This window comes from Emiliania huxleyi, assembly GCF_000372725.1.
Source record: "Emiliania huxleyi CCMP1516 unplaced genomic scaffold EMIHUscaffold_791, whole genome shotgun sequence".
Lineage (NCBI taxonomy): Eukaryota > Haptophyta > Isochrysidales > Noelaerhabdaceae > Emiliania > Emiliania huxleyi.
This window is the reverse complement of record NW_005196088.1, coordinates 1-17,648: the sequence shown is the minus strand read 5'-3', so window position 1 is coordinate 17,648 and position 17,648 is coordinate 1. Positions and strand designations below refer to the sequence as shown.

At 60.3% G+C, this 17,648-nt stretch overlaps 4 protein-coding genes across 4 annotated transcripts; 1 reads left to right on the top strand and 3 right to left on the bottom strand.

Moving 5' to 3' along the window:
• Nucleotides 1-16: 16 nt before the first annotated feature.
• On the bottom strand, nt 17-1,284 carry EMIHUDRAFT_249533 (hypothetical protein; the record flags this gene model as incomplete). Its single annotated transcript, XM_005759794.1, has 3 exons — nt 17-88; nt 193-606; nt 673-1,284. Coding segments are annotated over 3 exons (1,098 nt in total), but the record flags the coding sequence as incomplete, so codon positions are not given.
• A 7,476-nt stretch (nt 1,285-8,760) lies between these two features.
• On the top strand, nt 8,761-9,931 carry EMIHUDRAFT_249529 (hypothetical protein; the record flags this gene model as incomplete). Its single annotated transcript, XM_005759793.1, has 2 exons — nt 8,761-8,809; nt 9,150-9,931. 2 exons carry the CDS (start codon nt 8,761-8,763, stop codon nt 9,929-9,931), a joined length of 831 nt encoding a protein of 276 aa, XP_005759850.1.
• Nucleotides 9,932-12,823: 2,892 nt separating this feature from the next.
• Lhcf12_1 (light harvesting protein) lies at nt 12,824-13,884 on the bottom strand (the record flags this gene model as incomplete). Its single annotated transcript, XM_005759792.1, has 4 exons — nt 12,824-12,966; nt 13,071-13,492; nt 13,572-13,759; nt 13,855-13,884. The coding sequence occupies 4 exons, from the start codon at nt 13,882-13,884 to the stop codon at nt 12,824-12,826; spliced, it is 783 nt and encodes a 260-aa protein (XP_005759849.1).
• Nucleotides 13,885-14,974: 1,090 nt separating this feature from the next.
• Nucleotides 14,975-15,419, bottom strand: EMIHUDRAFT_249525 (hypothetical protein; the record flags this gene model as incomplete). The annotated part of the gene is made up of 2 exons (XM_005759791.1): nt 14,975-15,318; nt 15,386-15,419. The coding sequence occupies 2 exons, from the start codon at nt 15,417-15,419 to the stop codon at nt 14,975-14,977; spliced, it is 378 nt and encodes a 125-aa protein (XP_005759848.1).
• Between the last annotated feature and the right edge of the window lie 2,229 nt (nt 15,420-17,648).

Genomic DNA, 17,648 nt, shown 5'->3' with positions numbered 1-17,648 from the left:
CCAGCGCAAAGATCACCGCGTGGATGAGCGAGTAGCCCGTGCGGCCGCCCAGCCGCGAGTAGCCCGGGTGGTTCGGGTAGGTCGTCACCTGGAGCACGAGATCTTGGTGTGTGAGGAATGCTCTAGTGTGGTCTGCTGCCACACACTGAGCGGCTCAAAAGGAGCAGGTCCCCGAGGGAGGCTCCGAGTCACCTGGAGCATGCTTCCCATTAGCGCGGCCGCGAGCGTGAAGATGGCGTCATAGAACGCCGTCTCGCGCACAGAGTAGCTGTCGCCGCCAAGCCCGCACAGCTCGCAGCAGGTGATGTCTCCGACGATGACGGAGAGCCCCGCCGGGAGGATCACCCCGAGGTACTTGGACACCGCCTCTGACAGCTCGTCCCAGAAGTGCACGGGCGAAATTTGCTTGGGGCCGATCCCCTCGATGCTCGTGAGAGCCTCTTTGTTTGCGTAGGCCGGGTGGCCGTCAACCTCTTCGCCGACGCCTCCCTGCCCCCACGCAATGGCGACGCCCAGCACGATGGCATACGTGATGATGGGAAGGTTGGTCTGCACCCCGCCGTAGGCTCCTATGATTATACCAACAACAGGGCTGCACGACGCCCTCTACGCTGGGGTGCCGGCGCCCGTATAGGCTCCTATGAGGATGATGACGAACGGGGGGAAGGTGACGATCGGCTCCTCAGCGAGGTAGTCGACGATTGGGCCGAGGCACAGGTAGACGAGCGCCACGCCAGCGATGCATCCGAGCATCGCCACCTGCGGCGTGTACTTGGCCACAAGCGGCGCGAGGGGGACGCAGATCAGCTGCACGCAACCGGTCAGGAAGGAGCACGCCACCGCCATGTTGTAAGCCTCCTCTGGACTGCGGCCGTCGCGCAGCTCGTTGGCGATGATGCTAAAGGAGAAGATGAAGACGTTGGGAGCGTTGATCCCGAAAGGCTGGCAGCAAACACTCTCGCGGCCACTCTCGGCCGCCATACGCCGCGCTTGCAGCCAGTAAGCTCCATTGCCAAAGAGGACGGCGAGGCCAATGGCCGGCAGCATGGTGCCGTATAGGAGGTCGTTCTCGATGCCCATCGATCCCAATATGGTGCAGGCGAGGAGGCATATTCCGAGGTTGTCGCTCGTGAGCGCGGCCAAAGCCATCGCGTCGCCCTTGACCAAGTACTTGTGGTTGGGCAGCGGACGCACGGCACGGATAGTTGTCTGCCACTGCTGTCGTAGCGCTGCCTTGGCTGCGTCCACGCGGGACAAATTCGCCGACTCCGTCTTCGTCGACATCGCTCGTCCGAATGAATGTAGGTGGCTTGCTTGATTTGGTAGGGAGGGGGTACAGCCGAAAGAGAAAAGAATTTTATAACAAAAGGCGGTCGCACGACACATTCACGCGACAGGCGAGGCGCGGGCGACGGCTTCCTCAGAACCCGTCGCCCGCACCACAGGAGCAGTCACACCACCACTCCCACTCCGGCGCCCACCCGCTCCCCACCCCGACATCCCCACCCCACCCCACGCTCGAGAAAAGAATTTCCTGCTTTCCAATCCATGCCAGCTAGGCCTACTGCTCGCCCCACTCGCACTCACTCACTCCCTACTCGCTGCACACCCGTTCGTTGGCACCGTTCATATACACATGAATTGTGACCGAACGCGCATTTTTCTGTGGTTGGTCTTAAATAAATTCCAATGTTAGTTCGGACCATTTCGAGAGATTTTAGAACCCCAACAAAAAATCACGACTCTCACAGTGATTTGGGCTCGGCAGCTTGTCAGCCCTCAGCCGAAGCTGGGGCCGGTCCCGTAGCCGAGAGAGCCCGCGCCATGAGTTTTCCACGCGGTGTCGGGAGGCCTTGAGCGGAGAGGCCAGCGAGGTGGCGATCGCTGTACTTCATGGTCGACATCGCTCGCCGAATGTAGGTTTGCTTGATTCGTTGGAGGGAGGGGGGTACAGAGCACACACACGCCAGATACCGTTACTCGCGAAGAACCGTACTCGCCAGATAAACCGGCACGCGCTAGTAAGCGCGTGCACACCAACTGCTTCTCCTCATTTGAGAGAGAGACCCGCGTCGCACGGAAGAAGGGCGATGCCGTCGGCGCGCTCGCTTTCGCAGCGCGCCGCAGCGCATCCGAACGTCTACCTCTCACCCGAGGGAGAAGACGCCGATGTCCTCATACGGAGGTGGGTCGGGCCACTCCTCTGGCACCGCCTCACATGGCACCCACGCCTCGCCCTTGCCCCACGCCCGCAGCTCTTTGGTGCGGGCGACCCGCTCATTCTTCTCCTTCGTCTCGACAAGAATCTCCTGCCTCACCGCTGCGAGCAGCGAGTTTGGGATGCTGGTCCCGCGGCGGCGACGGTTGGGCGTGGCCTGGCCCTTCATGTTGTCAGCCTCAAGGGCGCTCTGCGCCGCCTCGACAAAAGAGCAGAGATCGAAGCCAAGAAGTGGCGACGAGGCGCATAGTTTTGCGTTCGTGCTGGATGCCTCGGGGCCAAGCGTAGACATGGGTTATATGTGTGCGAACAGAGGCGAGTCCGGATTCGCCAGAGGACGGAGGCACGCACCGAGGTTAAACCCCCGGCCGATTTTTTCTTTCCAAAACAAAGAAAAACTGAATTGCAGGGGGGGGACGGCACGCCGCCACCACACACGTTTTCTGTCACCGTGCACTTTCACACAGGGATTTCACGGCAAGGAAGGTGTGTTGCTAGCCGCCCACTCTCGGACGTCTTCCTAGGTAAGGTAAGGTAAATTTCTCCACACACACAAAGTGGTGGGGCAAGGGGGGGCGACCCTCGCATCTCCACACCCGGACACGGGCAGGAGCCCCACGGCATTCAAAGTGCAAGCACTGGCCCGGTGCACGTGGGTGAGCAGCCTGCCCCTCCCTCCCGACAAACCAACTCCCTCACACACACAATCGCACTCTGGCCATCGAATGGCCTTCCGTTTTTTCTACAGAGCACGGCTTCAACAGCAAGCCGAAAGAATTTTCGTAAAGAATTTCCAATCCATCCCAGCTGGACTGCTCGCCCCACTCGCACTCACTCACTACTCGCTGCAAACCCGTTCGTTGGCACCGTTCATATACACATGAATTGTGACCCAACGCGCATTTTTCTGGTTGGTCTTTAAATAAATTCCAATGTTAGTTCGGACCATTTTGACAAGAAGTAAACGAGGGAGGGCGAGACGATCGAGGGGTCCCGTACCATGCGGAATCGACCCTATCCAGTGCTCAAGTGCTCAAGTCTCAAGAAGTGAATTCCTTTTTCTTTCGGCTAAAATTCTTTCGCCCGTCCCCGCCGCTTTGTGTGCTCTGTTTTATTATTTGGTGCTTTTTGCACGGCTGAGCCCCCCCCCTCTCTCCCCCGCGCCCATTCCCTGCCTGCCCTCTCCCGCCACGGCCCACGCGCCGTCTAAGCCCTCTCCGCTCTTGGTCTTGCACAGGAGGAAATTGGAATTAATCAGACAGGCGACAGAGAGGCACAATTCTCAGAACGATGGGCTTGCCCATCCCGGAGTGGTTCGACTCCACACAAATCCGAGACGGTGATGGGGGGCGTCTCGATGATCTCAGACCCAGATCCCAGTGTGGCAGTGCGTCAGACTATCCTGGATCCTTCCTGCTGAACAAGCTCCTCCTGTAGCTCGATCGGTCACTCACACCGCCACCACCGCCGACGTCTCCCAGTGAGATGATGGAGAGGGGGAAGATGTTAGACCTAAAGGTCGGCGCTTCGACCAACTAGGCCACCTTTTGCGCAAAAGGTGGCCTAGGAAATTCCATGTTGGGATGTTAGAGGTGGGTTAAGAGGGAATTCCTAAGTTGGTCGAAGCGCCGACCTTTAGGTCTAATATGCATATAACAAAACAGGAGCTCCTCTCGGAGGGCGCACCTCCTGCCCGCCCCAGTCACCTCAGGACCTTGAACTCGGGACTCGTCAAAAATTAGATATTCTTACCTTCTTGCCCCCCTCCGAGACTGGAGACAGTCACACCCCAGTATCAGACCAGGGGGAGTGCCCCCCGCCCCCGCTTGCCCTGACTGCACAGGATAGCGTGCCCCAATTGGCGACACATAGCGGGGGACACTGCGCAAGGAGGGGGTGCGTCGCCTTTCTTTGTCCTCTCGAGGGAATGTTCTCTCGACGCCCATGGCCTTTTTCTGAGGTTTCGTACTAATGACGTCCTTCTTGGCACTTCGGGCGTCGGTTGTGCGTATCTGTGGTGTCTAATTCCCTCGGTGATGTGTTACGGGTATCGGTCGCTGAGTGGACGCTATCTCTAACCATTTGATCTACGTTTGCCGACTTCGGCCGTCGGCCTCTCGATGGTCGAGTGGCTTCCGGATCGAATCGGCGACTATGACCCTTATAATTTTTTTCACACCTGGCGGGCCCAATTTTGCTCAGATGCACCTCCGAATTCGAAATCGCGTCCTCACGCTTAGCGCTTGGTGTGCGTCCGTTTTTCGTCACGGGTTTAACTCGGGACTCGTCAGTGTCGGTTCGGAGCTGGGGAGATAGGATGAAGCAGCTGGGTGAAGTATGAAGAAGCATTTACGCCAACAGCATGTCCTGTACTTACCGATAGAGTTCGGCACAAATGAATACGCCAATGTTAGTCACAATCTATTTTAAGGTTCTCCGGGCCAGTTTCGGGGGGCAAACCCTTCCCGGCCCCTAGAGCCCCAGGTAAGGCCCAGGTGTGGCCTACTGTAGGGCATCAGAAGGGACCAAGAGGAGTCCAGTCTGAGCCATAGAGCCCATGTCTTTGCCCCCGAAGGTCCCGTTCAAATGCCCGGAACGGCCGTCTCAGTGGTGTCCGGCCGAGAGCGCGGCGCCACCGGGCTCACCCGCTCCCTCTTCGCGTCATCAGGCGGCGGAGATCTCGCTCATCACGCACAAGCGGCAGCTGGACGCGGCGGCGCTCCTCTCCCCCCCCCAGGATTCCCGTTTGACGAGCCAGGATTCGGCCTCTCCTTGGGGACCTCCGGTCCTCCGCCCTGGGGGCCTTTTGGTGATCCTTGCCACAATCTGTGGTCGGCCTGCATCAAGTGCGCACTGATAAAAGAATAGACGGGAAACAGGCGACAGAAATCACAATTCGAAGCTGCCCGCATTACCATACGAGTCGGAAAACAAACGAGACGGGCCACGTCGCTCTAAAACACTAAAACACACACAGGCACAAATCACAGGCACAGACCTTGCATGGGCATGACAAGCAGCGTCATGGTCAGTCTCGCGCCCCAGAATCCTTGTGTCACTCCATCTCCTTGCTTCACACCAAGGAACAACAAGGAATGGCCCTTCGTTTTTTTGTTTTTTGTTTGCTTCTTCGTCGCCTCAAGCTCAAGGAATGTATGGCTTGGGCGAAAGAAAAAGAGATTCACTTCTTGAGCACTTGAGCACTGGATAGGGTCGATTCCGCATGGTACGGGACCCCTCTCGATCTATTCGACTTCTTGTCAAAAGAAGGGACAGGGACGTGTACGCTCTCGCTGCCATGAACGGCGGTCCCTTCTCGTCCGACCAAGTGGTGCAAGAGGACTACATATCACCTCTTCCCGATGCTCTGCGTCGCAGCCTCATGGCCGTCCACGCATCTGGCCGATCGAAGCACAGCGCCAGCCCGTGGCGTCCGGAGATGGATGCCTTCGTGCTGCTGCGCCACGTTCGAGACGGCATCTCGTTGCCAAAGGTGGCAGAGCAGTGGCCGTTTGAATCCGCCACCAAACGAGGCAAAGATGCAATCAAGTGGCGATGGACAAATGTTCTCAAGAAGCTCGACGCTCTCGACGACCTCCGACTGATCTGTGGATCCTGCGACGAGCGCGACGAGGCGGAGACGCAGCTCAGAACCGAGATCAGCCTGCAGCCGTGGGTCGAGGATGCTCTCGTGCAGCTGCACGCGCGAAAAAACGTGCCGGTGAACTCAAAGTTCACTCCATATGGACTCTCCAGGAGGACCGCCTACTGCTGCACACGTACCAGAGCGGCGCGAAGATCAACGAGATCCGCGTTGGTGCGCGAAGCTACAAGTCCATCGAATGCCAGCTACGCCGACTTCAGAACGTCACGCCACTGGTACGCGACGCGCACCACAAGAGCGTCTGCGACCCGGAGGCGCCGTACTGTATCAGTACCTGCAGCACGACATCTGGACGCCGATCGACTCGACCCTCGCTCTACCGCCGTGCGCGCAGATCGACTGGATTCGCGGCGTCGCAAAGGTGTCTCCCTTACCCTGCCTGCACGCGCGCGTGATCATTCGGCTATCTCCAACGACTAGTGAAGCCATACACTCCCAAACACTAATCTCCTCTGTCATTCATCACCCAAAATTCTGTGTTCTTTTCCTTGGTGAGCCGGTGTGTGTGCCAGTCCGCGCCAGTCCGCGCCCTTGTCGTGCCAGTGTGCTAAAGAAAGAAAGAAAGACAGGCAACCCAAACGAGGGATGCCACTTGTCGCGCATCTTTTCCTTCGGCGCTTGCTCGGCCCCGGGCCCGTCGTCCCGTGCTGCTGAGCCACAGAATGGTGTGTGCGTCCCCCCACCACCGCGCGCAGGGCGGCGACACACCTCTCACCGTGCCGCCTGCCTCCCACCTTTCCCCTTAGGCTTGCAGCGAGTCGGACGGCTGCGCAGGCTGCACGCGCGACGGCGATGGAAACGCTGTGGCGGGCGACGCCGACTGCCAGTGGGGCGAATACAGCGGCGAATGCCGCCTGAAAGACGACAGCAACCACTGCGAGCCGAGCGACGGGGATGTCGGCCCCATTGTGGGAGGCGTCGGCGCGGGGTTCGCCGTGCTCATCCTGCTGTGCCTCGTCCTCCTCCGCCGCCGCTGCATAAAAGCCCGAGCGCACGCGTCGAGTCGCGAGAACGGCCCCTCGCAGCAGCTCTCCCCGCTCGAACTGGCTAAAAGCATCGAGGCACGCAAGTCGGTGGAGGCTCGCGCCAACGCCAAGAACGAGCTGCACAAGGCGATGTTCGCCGTGGCGGACGAGCTGGAAGGGAGGTACAGTCAGCTGCGAGACCCAAGCGGTGATGTTCGCTTTGAGGCCAAGGACCTGATCTTTGGGCGGCCGGAGCAGGTGCCTGCTCGCGCATGCATGCCCACATGTCCCCCCTTATCCTCCTTCACCGGCCTCTCGTCCCTGTGTGACGCCCTATCACGTTTACTAGGCAGCGCGGGGCGTCGCGCACTACTTGTGCGTCAGCGACGAGGAGCTTCGCGACGGGATGAACCTCGGGCTGGAGGCGATCCGGGAGGAGGTTGCGCGCAACGGCACCGAGGCAGACAAGGAGTGCCTCGCCTACGTGCTCGACATGGAGGCTGGCAACAGCGACAAAGCCTTCCAGGGCGGCTTGAAGCGCGACTGCGGGGAGGACGGCTGCGTGCTGCCTAGCCGTCTGACTGCGGAGGGGCGGGGCATGCGGCTCAGCGATTTCGTCGCCCACGAGGACGCGATACTCGCCGGGCTGCGCGAGGCGCACGTGGCGGCGCTGCGCTTCTACACCACCGCGGCTTTCGCCACCATCAACAACGGCTTGCGCGACCAGGAGACTTCCGACCCCTTCCCTGCTGCACCCACAGCCGACATTTGCCGCTCTAGCACGTCCTCCGAATTATCGCCATCTAGGCTCGCTACGATGCGGGGCGGGCGCATCCGCTGCCGGTCACGGTGGCGTTCATCAAAGAGGCCCTCGGCTTTCTGCGAGTTGTCGCAGCACAGGAGAGCCGGGCAAACGCGTCCGTCATTCTCTACCGAGGCATGAAGGGCATGAAGGCGTGCGTCCGAAACTGCCCCCCCCCCCCCCCCCCCTATATCTCGTATGCCGGGGACGTCCTTCTCACGCGCATCCGACTCGCGCGCAGAACTCGCTGCTTCTCCGCATCGACACCAAGAACTTCATGGTGCGCGGGCCCGCGATCTCCTTCCTCTCCGCCTTCCCCGCAGAGGAGGAGTACCTCTTCCCGCCCCTCACCTACCTCGAGCCGACCCCGGAAGGGGTGCAGACCTTGCGCGTCGACGACGCGACCTTCACCGTCATTGACGTGCAGCCTGCACAGTGACGACATGATCTCCCGGCGGCTCGAATCCTCTTCATGCCCATTTAAACAGCAACAGACACTTATGGCTCTCTGATGCCCAATGTGTGCACTCGTCCCTCTCTGTATGTGTGGGTTCGTGTGTGCGGGGGCCCTCCTTGTCTCTGCCTAGACAGTGTGAGGTAACACCTACACGCCTCCCTAATTCTTTTGCCAGTCCTCTCGCATGCGCCTGTGCCGGCCTCCCTCCGTAGCATAGCCGGCACCATGCTCAGTCCCCGCAGACATCCGCATGGCTTTCTGGATCTTGCCGCCCGTGTGGTGCGCGGGAGAGCAACTATCGGTCGAACGGGGAAGGTGTTTCTTTTTTGTGGAGCCTTGAGATCGTGAAAAAGAGATGTAGGACCTTCCTTAGGTCCGCCTCTCACACCCTCACTGTCTGCGACGTGAGCTTCTTGTTTCTTATCCACTCTGTCTCTCAGACACACACACACACACACACACAGAGAGAGAGAGAGAGTAGAGCTCTCCACTATCTGTGAATCGAATATTAGCTAATAGACGGGAAACAGGCGACAGAAATCACAATTCGAAGCTGCCCGCATTACCATACGAGTCGGAAAACAAACGAGACGGGCCACGTCGCTCTAAAACACTAAAACACACACAGGCACAAATCACAGGCACAGACCTTGCATGGGCATGACAAGCAGCGTCATGGTCAGTCTCGCGCCCCAGAATCCTTGTGGCACTCCATCTCCTTGCTTCACACCAAGGAACAACAAGGAATGGCCTTCGTTTTTTTGTTTTTTTGTTTGCTTCTTCGTCGCCTCAAGCTCAAGGAATGTATGGCTTGGGCGAAAGAAAAAGAGATTCACTTCTTGAGCACTTGAGCACTGGATAGGGTCGAATCCGCATGGTACGGGACCCCTCGATCTATTCGACTTCTTGTCAAAAGAATTTTGATACCAGCATCTCTCTCTTCTTGAAGCTGTGTCCCTTGGTGTCCCTTCCGCGGATGTTTTCTTTCTCTTTTTGAAGCTGTGTCCCCCCACCCAACCTGCCTGATCCTGTCGCCATGGCAGCGTCTGGCCTTCCTGTCGCCATTCTCTGGAGCACCATCGCGTGCTTCCTTTTCGGAGTCCAGAATTACGCCATCGCATACACCAACTCGCTGCCCGGCGACGACTTCTGCCGGACCGTTGGCCTCCTCTGGTTTTTCACTGGCGTGTGCGGCCTCGGAGCCCTTGCCCGCCACCCTCTGCATCGCATCTTTTTCTCTGAAGCTGAAGCGAAGCCTGGCCTCGCGGAGTCCCTGATCGCACCCGAGGCGGGCACAGTGACGCTCCTTTCGAAGACTGCGACACTGGGCGGAGGGCTAGCCATCGGCATGGCACAGCTGTTCATGAAGCTCAGCTTTGGTGCTGACCCAGACGCCGAGGGGCCGCTCGCCTCCGTGATATGCGCCGACGTCATACTGGTCTCGGTGCTCTGTCACTTTGTGTACCACGAGTATCTCAACGCCGCGCAGTGGGGTAGCGTGGCGCTGGTTTTTGCCGGCTTGATCACGATGGCCGGGGTCTTCGACGGTGGCGGTGGCACGTCCGTCTCACCGGTGGCCTTCTCCCTCGCCTTCGCCGCAATGATCTCTTTTGGTGCCTCCATCTTCTCCGTCCGCGTGGCGGCCGTGGGCGGCATTGCGGCGTCGAGCGGTTTTATCGCGCGCACGCTCATTCTGGGCGCCTTCTCTGTCCCGCTGCTGATCGCTGCCCGCTGGGACTCGTCGAGTGTCCTAGGGATCCTCATCCCGTCGTCGTGCGGCTTCATGCAGGCACTTCTCACACCCATGCAGCTCGCTTTTCGCTAGAGAGCGAGGAGAGCTTTACCTCTCCACATGCAGGCGGCCGGCGTGTACTCCATCAACGAGGCGCTCTCTGCCGGCCCGTACACGAGGTGTGCGTAAGCCTAGACGCTCTGAAGCCCTGAGCGCGTCTGACGCCTCGTGTGTGACCTCTCCGCGCAGCATCTCCATTGCCATCTTCGGGTCTAATTCGCTGGTCGTCCTCCTCCTCGCGGCGATCGTGGAAGGGCATGTCCCCGCACTCTCCGCGCTCGTCGGGATGGCGCTCACCGCCAGTGGATGCGTCATCATCTCGCTCGCTGCTCCGCCAGAGGCGCCACCTGAGGACGAGGGGTTGGAGGAGATGTCCTCCTCTTTACCCCGGAAAGGGGGCAATCGATACTCGACAGGCGGGTTCGGCGCGGCGTGAGAGCCGGAGCGAGGGGACCTCGCCATCGTTCGGCCGGCCTTGGCCTTGCCCTTCGGCTTATCTCTTGCCGCCTCCCTGGCCTAGGGCAACGCATTAGGAATGGCGGCCGAGTCGTGGGGAGGGGTGCGCAGAGGCCTGAGCCTCAGGATCAAGGAAGACGTATTCACATGCACAGCATGCATCAGAGGCGGGCCCGACCTCTCATGTTCATGTGTGGCCCTGGTTCACTTGCCGCTTGCCTTCCCTGCGGCTCAATTAGTTAGTCAGCTGGCGCCTAGGGCCATCGCGGGGCGCGGGGCTGGCGCGCGCAAAGCAAGCCAACCGCCGCCTGGGGGCTCGACGTCTCCGAAGGTACACTGTACAGTCACTGTACTCTTATACTGTCGATACCGTAGAGTGCCTGTGGCTCTGAGAGGGTCAGGCTCAGGGTGGGGTGGGTGTTACGGTGTCGGCGGTGATGTACCATTACAATTCGCTCCTCTACAAATATCAATAGTTTATGCATACGGTGCCGGCACGCACTCTCATACGGTTGCTTCCCCCAGGATTAGTATTCTGAATTCTCTGACCCTCGGGCGGCCCCGGCCGGGACCCGGGTGGGTGTGCGGCGGCTAACAACCAAACAAGCTCGAGTGAACTTATTCTTTTCACCGTTTGATTCACCTCTATTTTTCATACGATACTGTACTGATACGCATACATAGTGTGATCTGTCTGGACACTGTCTGGACGCTGTCTGGACGTTGTCTGGACGCTGTCTGGACGCTGTCTGGACGTGGATGATCGTCTGAGGTGTGAATAGATAGACCTGCTGCGCACAGGCCGCCGGAAGGCACAGGCGGCTGGCGCGTCAGCTGCACAGGTGCGAGCGCCGCCGCGTCGCCGATCGCCCCGCCTTTGCAGGCTGCTTTGCCGGCGCGCCTCCAGGCGGCACCCGCCCGAGCCAATCCACCTCGGCCGCGATCACAGCCTGCTCGGCCGCCTGGTCCGCGAGGCAAGCGCCCGCCAGACTGCGACGAGGCCGCCGCGCGCACCAGCGACGCAAAGATTCGCTGCCACAGCTGCTGCTGTTGCTTGGGCGGCGAGAAGCGCCGTCTTTGCGGCGTCTGTCGCGGCGGAGGGAGGGCGGTTCGGCGGCGATGGGAAAGGACGGCGTGGCAGCGCCGCAAGCGCGTTCGGTCACGCGCGCCCCGAGGCCGCCGTCTTCGGTGCAGTGTTCATGTCTGACTGAACTGCTGGGCTCGCGCTTTGCCCATTGCGCAGCGGTGGGTCGACGTGGCTACTGCCGGCCCGCGGCTTCTTCATCGGCTGCGGCGCGGGGCTCATGGCTGCAGTATGGCACCTGACCAATGCGTGCCCACGCTTGCTCTGCCCTTATCCGCAGCATCGTTGCGACGTTGGCGTTGCCCAATTGTGAAACGCCAATCACCATTCACCCAATCAGCAATCACCACTCACCAGTTCAGCAGGACACCACGCCAATAACAATACGGGGGACGGCGCAGCGTCGTCCCGATCTCCGAAAGGAACCTTCTCGGGAGGCAGGGCTCCAGGCCCCCAATGATGTGTGAGTGTTGGAGTTGTTTGGTATTACTAAAATATCTCTCTCTCACAATTCATGTGTGTGTATATGAACTTAGGGTACACGTATATGGACGGTGCCAACGAACGGGTTTGGCGAGTAGTGAGTGAGTGCGAGTGGGGCGAGCAGTAGGCCTAGCTGGGAAGTGGGATGGATTGGGCGCCTGTTCACGGCATGGAGGGTGAGCCTCGCCGAAGGGAAGAGAAGTCCGGAGAGGACGAATCCGATGAGGACGACACGCCAGTGGTAATCCCGTCGTCAGGACGTCAGCTGTCACGATGCACACCCAAAGGGGACCCCAGTGCCAACACCGACCGTGGCTGGAGGTACAAGTGCTATCTAGTGCTCGGAACGAGAGCGGATCTGAGCACAACGACATTACTTGGGTCTTGGCGGGATGGCGGCAAATGATCGGAGTGGGAATTAGGGTCCTTGCGCGAGGAGAGCTCGATGGAACTCGAGGGGCCAAATTTCGCTGCGAGGAGAGCGGAGTTACGCCAAGAAGCGAGAGAAGCCGCGACGCGCGAGGCCGCGAGCAAGGGATCGGCACAACGGCAGGGCCAGCGCGGGCAGGGGGGCGGCGCGCCGCCCGCCGGCGGCGGCGTCGGCCGTCGCAGAACGAGGCTAGCCCTCGTCATGCACAGCGCGATCCGATGCCGCGCTGTGAAGCAACTCTCTCCCCGATACGGCTTTACGAGTATCCTGCTTCCAAATGACTGACTAACTTTTACACACCGCGCGTCCGCCGACCGCCCCCCCACGGGCTGCCGCCCCGAGCACTGTTGAGCGGCTCTCGGCGTGTGGATTTAGATGCCAGAAAACATCTCGGCGTGTCGGACATGGTGTGCTCCCGAGGGAGTTCGCCGCGCACTATACGTGCGTCCAAGGAAGGAGCTCGAAGGAGCGACTAGAAATTGAGGTGAAACTCGGGAGCGAAGGGCGCCATCACCTCGCCGTCGTAGTGCTTGATCGCGTTGGTCAGCGCGGGGACGGCGCCCGGCACTGCCGCCGCCGAGACAAAGGCCATGATGCCGAGCATGGCGAGCCGGCCTGGGGGAGGGGGGGGGGGAGGGGTGAAGGGCCACGCACTGCAGCAACCGGTCCACCAGAGTCTCTCTGCTACGCGGCGCTATAGTGGCGAATAGTGGCGGCACCGTTGTTGATTTCCACGAGCCGCAGCCGCGCCTTCTCCTCTGCCGAGAGGCCTCCGGTGAGCTTGAAGGGGTCGAAGAGGTTGAAGGGGACGGGGTGAGCCACGCCCCAGCCGAGCGGGTTGCCGCTCGAGTAGTCGGGCTTGCCAAGGTCGAAGGTTGGGAAGTAGCCCGGCTTGCCGCCCCTCATGTAGTGCTTCTCGCCGTCCGACTCGAGCACGAACTTGGTCTCCGACCAGACTTCCAGAAACCCGACAAAGAGGATGATCTGCAGCTTCGAGGCCGCCGGCGTCGCGTCCCACACCGCGGGCGCAGACAGGCCCTCGAAGCTGGAGTAGTCGGGCAGGGACGTCGAGAGCGGCCACGGCCAGCGCCAGCCGTTCTCATGCACAATGTAGCCGACAAAAGCGGCCATCGCGACGCGGCTGGAGGCGGAGGCGGGAGGCTAGGCGTCGGTGATTGTGACGTTGGGCGGTCGCGACGTCGGGCTCAGGAGAGCGTCACCCGTGCTTGATCTCGGCGTGCCGCACAAAGCCGACCGTCGCATCGTCACCCTGCCCGTACAGGTTGAGACGGCAGAGGTTGAGCGGGTCCCAGTAGCCCAGCACCGGGTTCAGCTCTTTGGCGAGCACCTTCACCTCCTCGAGCGCTTTGCCGTTCCGGGCGTCGGGGATGAGCTCAGGCGGAGAAACCTAAAGCGGTGAGGCCGAGAACGCAGGATGACGAGCAGCGGAGTGGGATGACAACACAGTGCCAAAGCAGCAAACGGAGGCCGCGCCTGCATGACAACGCTCGCCCTCGCGACATTGAGCGGCATAGCTGCGAGCGGGAGCTGCCCCTGAGCTGCGACCATCAATTGAGGATTCGACAAGTGCCGATACGGTGTGCCAGGCCAAAAACAAAAACGCGGGCCCTTGGGTTGTCTGTTTTCTTTCTGTCTTTCTGGCCTGACCAGGATGAAGATTCGACAAGTGCGACGACTACTGCATGCGTCGACTACTGCAGCCAGGGGACCATCTGCCGAGCGAGCCAAAAGTAACTGCGGGATGTGGCAACAAAGTTGGGACAACCAAGCATGTTTTAGAAGCCTGAGCGGGGCTAAGCACACACACGGGCAGACTGCGAGAGTATCAGCATGCCTGACTGTGGTGGCCATGCTTGGCACACGACGCAACCCCCACTACCTAGACAGGCTTGTGAGAGTGTATAACGCGCGATGGGGATGGAGGGTGGGAGAGCCTCCGCGCCGCACTGGAGCCTGCGCGCCGGGCGGGGCACGCGCCTGCGCCCCCGCCCTGACGCGGCCCCACCGAAGAACGGCGAGAACAATGGACGGGGACGTCCAATATGCGGATTACCATTGGACCACCGCCGTAGTAAATCCGATTGCGATTGGACGCCCGTTGAGGATGAGGGAGATCACACTCCCTCGACTGATCTGAACTCTGCTTCCCCCATTCCCACAGTCACCGGTGCTCAACACTTGGGTGTCAAGCTGAGTCGTGATTTCTTGTTTGTAGAAAGTTTGTTTTCAAAATCTCTATCAGTCTCGTCCCTCATCTGTCGCTCTGTGAAGATCACGCACTTTCGACGCACGTTCACCTTTCGCGGACTCGAGCGCACAATTCGTTGCAAAGTTACTGCGAGAGTCTTCATTTCTTGTTGGTTTTCAAAAATCTCTCTCTAAAAGGGACCAGGGTCTGTGAAGGAAGCAGTCGCCATCACCCATCGAGCTCTGACAATGCGCATGATAAAGCGGCGATCAAATCCGCGGATGGGATGAGGCGGACGCGCAGACTGTGAGACCGCAGGCCGGGCCGCCTCCGGGGCGCGCGGCCTCAACCTGGTTGTTGAGTGGAAGCAAGCGCGGAGTCCTAGCGTCTACCGTCACCGCCACCGCCTATTGACTAGCCGAATGTGGTAGGGTCAGCGATTGACGCGGCGCTAATTGATGCCGGAAAGTCCGCCGCCGCCCAGGCAGCCGCCACCCTGGCCGCGTCCAACCCAAGCATGCCTGCAGCAAGTATGCGACGCACCGCTTGGAGCACGATCGTGAGACACACGAAGAGAATGCACGAGACGCCGAGCGCCGCCAGCGCAAGCAGCGCTCGCTCGTACACAGGACTGCGTCCTCCGAGACACTGACCCGGCAAGACGTCGACGAGTGCGGCGTGTGATGGACTGAGCAGCAGGGTCTGCACTCGTTTCTGCATCGACCCCGGCTGCAATACGGTCTTCGACGGCGGCTTCCCTACAGCAGTGCCGGTGCAGGCCAGAAGACACACAAACACACTCATTGGCTTCCGCATAGAGGTGACCTGAGCAGACGACGCGTGCATTGACCAATGACATTCCGCATCCAGCCGCGGAAGAATTTAAAGATGCAACTCTCTCCCGGGAAGAAAGCTTTAGAATTTCTTGAAATAAACAAAGTAGGTGACCGCCCCCCCCCCCCCTCCTCACAACAAGAGAAAGTTGTTTTCCACACACAAGAAATCTTGTTGGTCTTCAAAGATCTCTCTCTCGCTCACACGAACTACATTTAACGAAAAGAAAGTACAAATCCCTCTCTGGTGGCGGCCTCTGTCGTTCCTTCCCTTCCTTCCTTCCCCTGCTGAAGCGACAGCAATTCTTCTTTGTTAGTGCCTCACTCGATCAGCGGGGTACATGTACCTTTGCGGTGGCGCACTTGGAGCACTTGGAGTGCATGCAGTCAGTAACCTCACATCCATCCAGGGCCGGGGAGCACTGTCATTCTTTCTTTTTTTGCTAGAGAGAAATGCAGAGAGATATTTTTGAAGACCAACAAGAAATCACGACTCTCTTCTTGAAATGCAAGGTCCGACCAAAAGAGAGAGAATTTTTCAACAAAGCTCCCTCGAAGAGTCACAACAAGAGAAGTTGTTTTCCACAACGAACTACAACAACATGTGTACATGTGCGTGCGACGAAAAGAAACGAAGAAATCCCTGTATGGTGCTCGCGGCGAAATTGCGTTTCTTCTCACCTGTCGCGTGAATCGTGTCGTGCGACCGCTGGTGCAAATGCAGCGTTTGTCGGTCGTCCTCCACACCGCCGTGGCGTGGCAGACGGTGAACGAGCTAGCGTGCGGGGAGAGCGGCATTGTGCATGGTGCGGAGTGCATTGCCGTTCTTAACGGAGTCGCTTAGGCGGCTCCGGTGGTGAGCCGGTGATAGTACTAGCACGCGCCAATCGCTCTTACGATTCTTTAGTCACGATCGAGAGTGCCCCCGGCCAATCGCTTCGGCCCCGTAGGCGCGGTTAGTGGTAGCGGTAGGGGACCCGCGGGTGTGAAGCGGTAGCGGTAATCCGGCCCGCGGGCGGCGGAGGTAGCGGTAACAGGGACGGCCAGCAGCCCTCGGCTGGCTGTCCGTTCCTAGTAGCCCCGACGGTTACAGACGGCCGGCGAGCCTTCGGCCCCCGTGAGCGTCGGCCTCTTGCCGTCAGCGCTTCGCTCGCTCCGCTCGCTGCTGGACCCTACCGTCCGCGGTGCGTGAGCAAATGCCGAGCGGCCGCGGGTCGCCGTCGGGCGGGTCGCAACGTCACGACGGCCGCAGCCGCAGCCGCAGCCGCAGCCGTGATTCGCGGTATGATCGGCGGGGTGATCGGCGCGATGATGGGCGCGATGAGGGACGCGGCGGCCGACGCGGCGGGCGATACGACGACCGGCGGCAGCGCAGCCGCAGCTCATCGCGTGGCCGGCGCAGCGACCGGCACAACGACCGGCAGCATCACAGCCGCAGCTCCAGCCAAGAGCGTCGCCGGCGGCGGCATCGGCGCAACCGGAGCCGGAGCCGGAGCCTGAGCCCCGCGAGGCGTGGCTACGAGCGAGAAGAAGGCGCAGTTGATGATCCACCTCGTGCCGGGTAAGGCAATGACCTCGGCCCGGTTTTGTGGGAAGCCTGGGGTCGCTGCGCCCGAGTTGCACAATTCCGGGAGCATCCCGCCCGTGCGTTGCTTGATTCCCGAGCGGCACAATGGCGGCACGTGGACGCTCAGATCGCTCACGGCGTTCGCAGTCAGCAAGCTCGCGTTGACGACCGGCTTCTCCTCCGACGGCACGCGAATCATGTGTGCGAAGGGTGTGCACTGCGTTCGGGCAAGGCGGCTCAAGAGGAGCGACGGCTACTCGCTTGGCATGCCGTCGCTGCGACTCAATCCTGTGTGCAATCGAACTCGAAGAGACGGGCGAGAACGACGGGCACGAGAGCAAGCCTCTCCCAATATTGCGCCTGGCTGACGAGACGCTCCTCCGGCTGCGGGGACTGCAGCAGGAAGCCACTGATCAGACCGCCGAGGCGCAGCTCGCACGTGAGGCGGAGCAGCTGCGACGGGTTGAGGAGGAGCGCGCTGTGCGGCGCGGCGCAGAGGCGGCACGTGCAGCCGACACGTCGAGCACGGGTCGCAAGCGCACGATTTCGGGCTATCAGGCTGAGTTGCAAGCGCAGCGCAGCCGCCGCGGCTAAGTCTCAGACTCGATCTCGGACCGCAGATCGCTTTCTTTTACTCTCCGGGTTGATTGTTTTCTCTTTTAAAGGGCCTTCGAGGCTTCATACACCA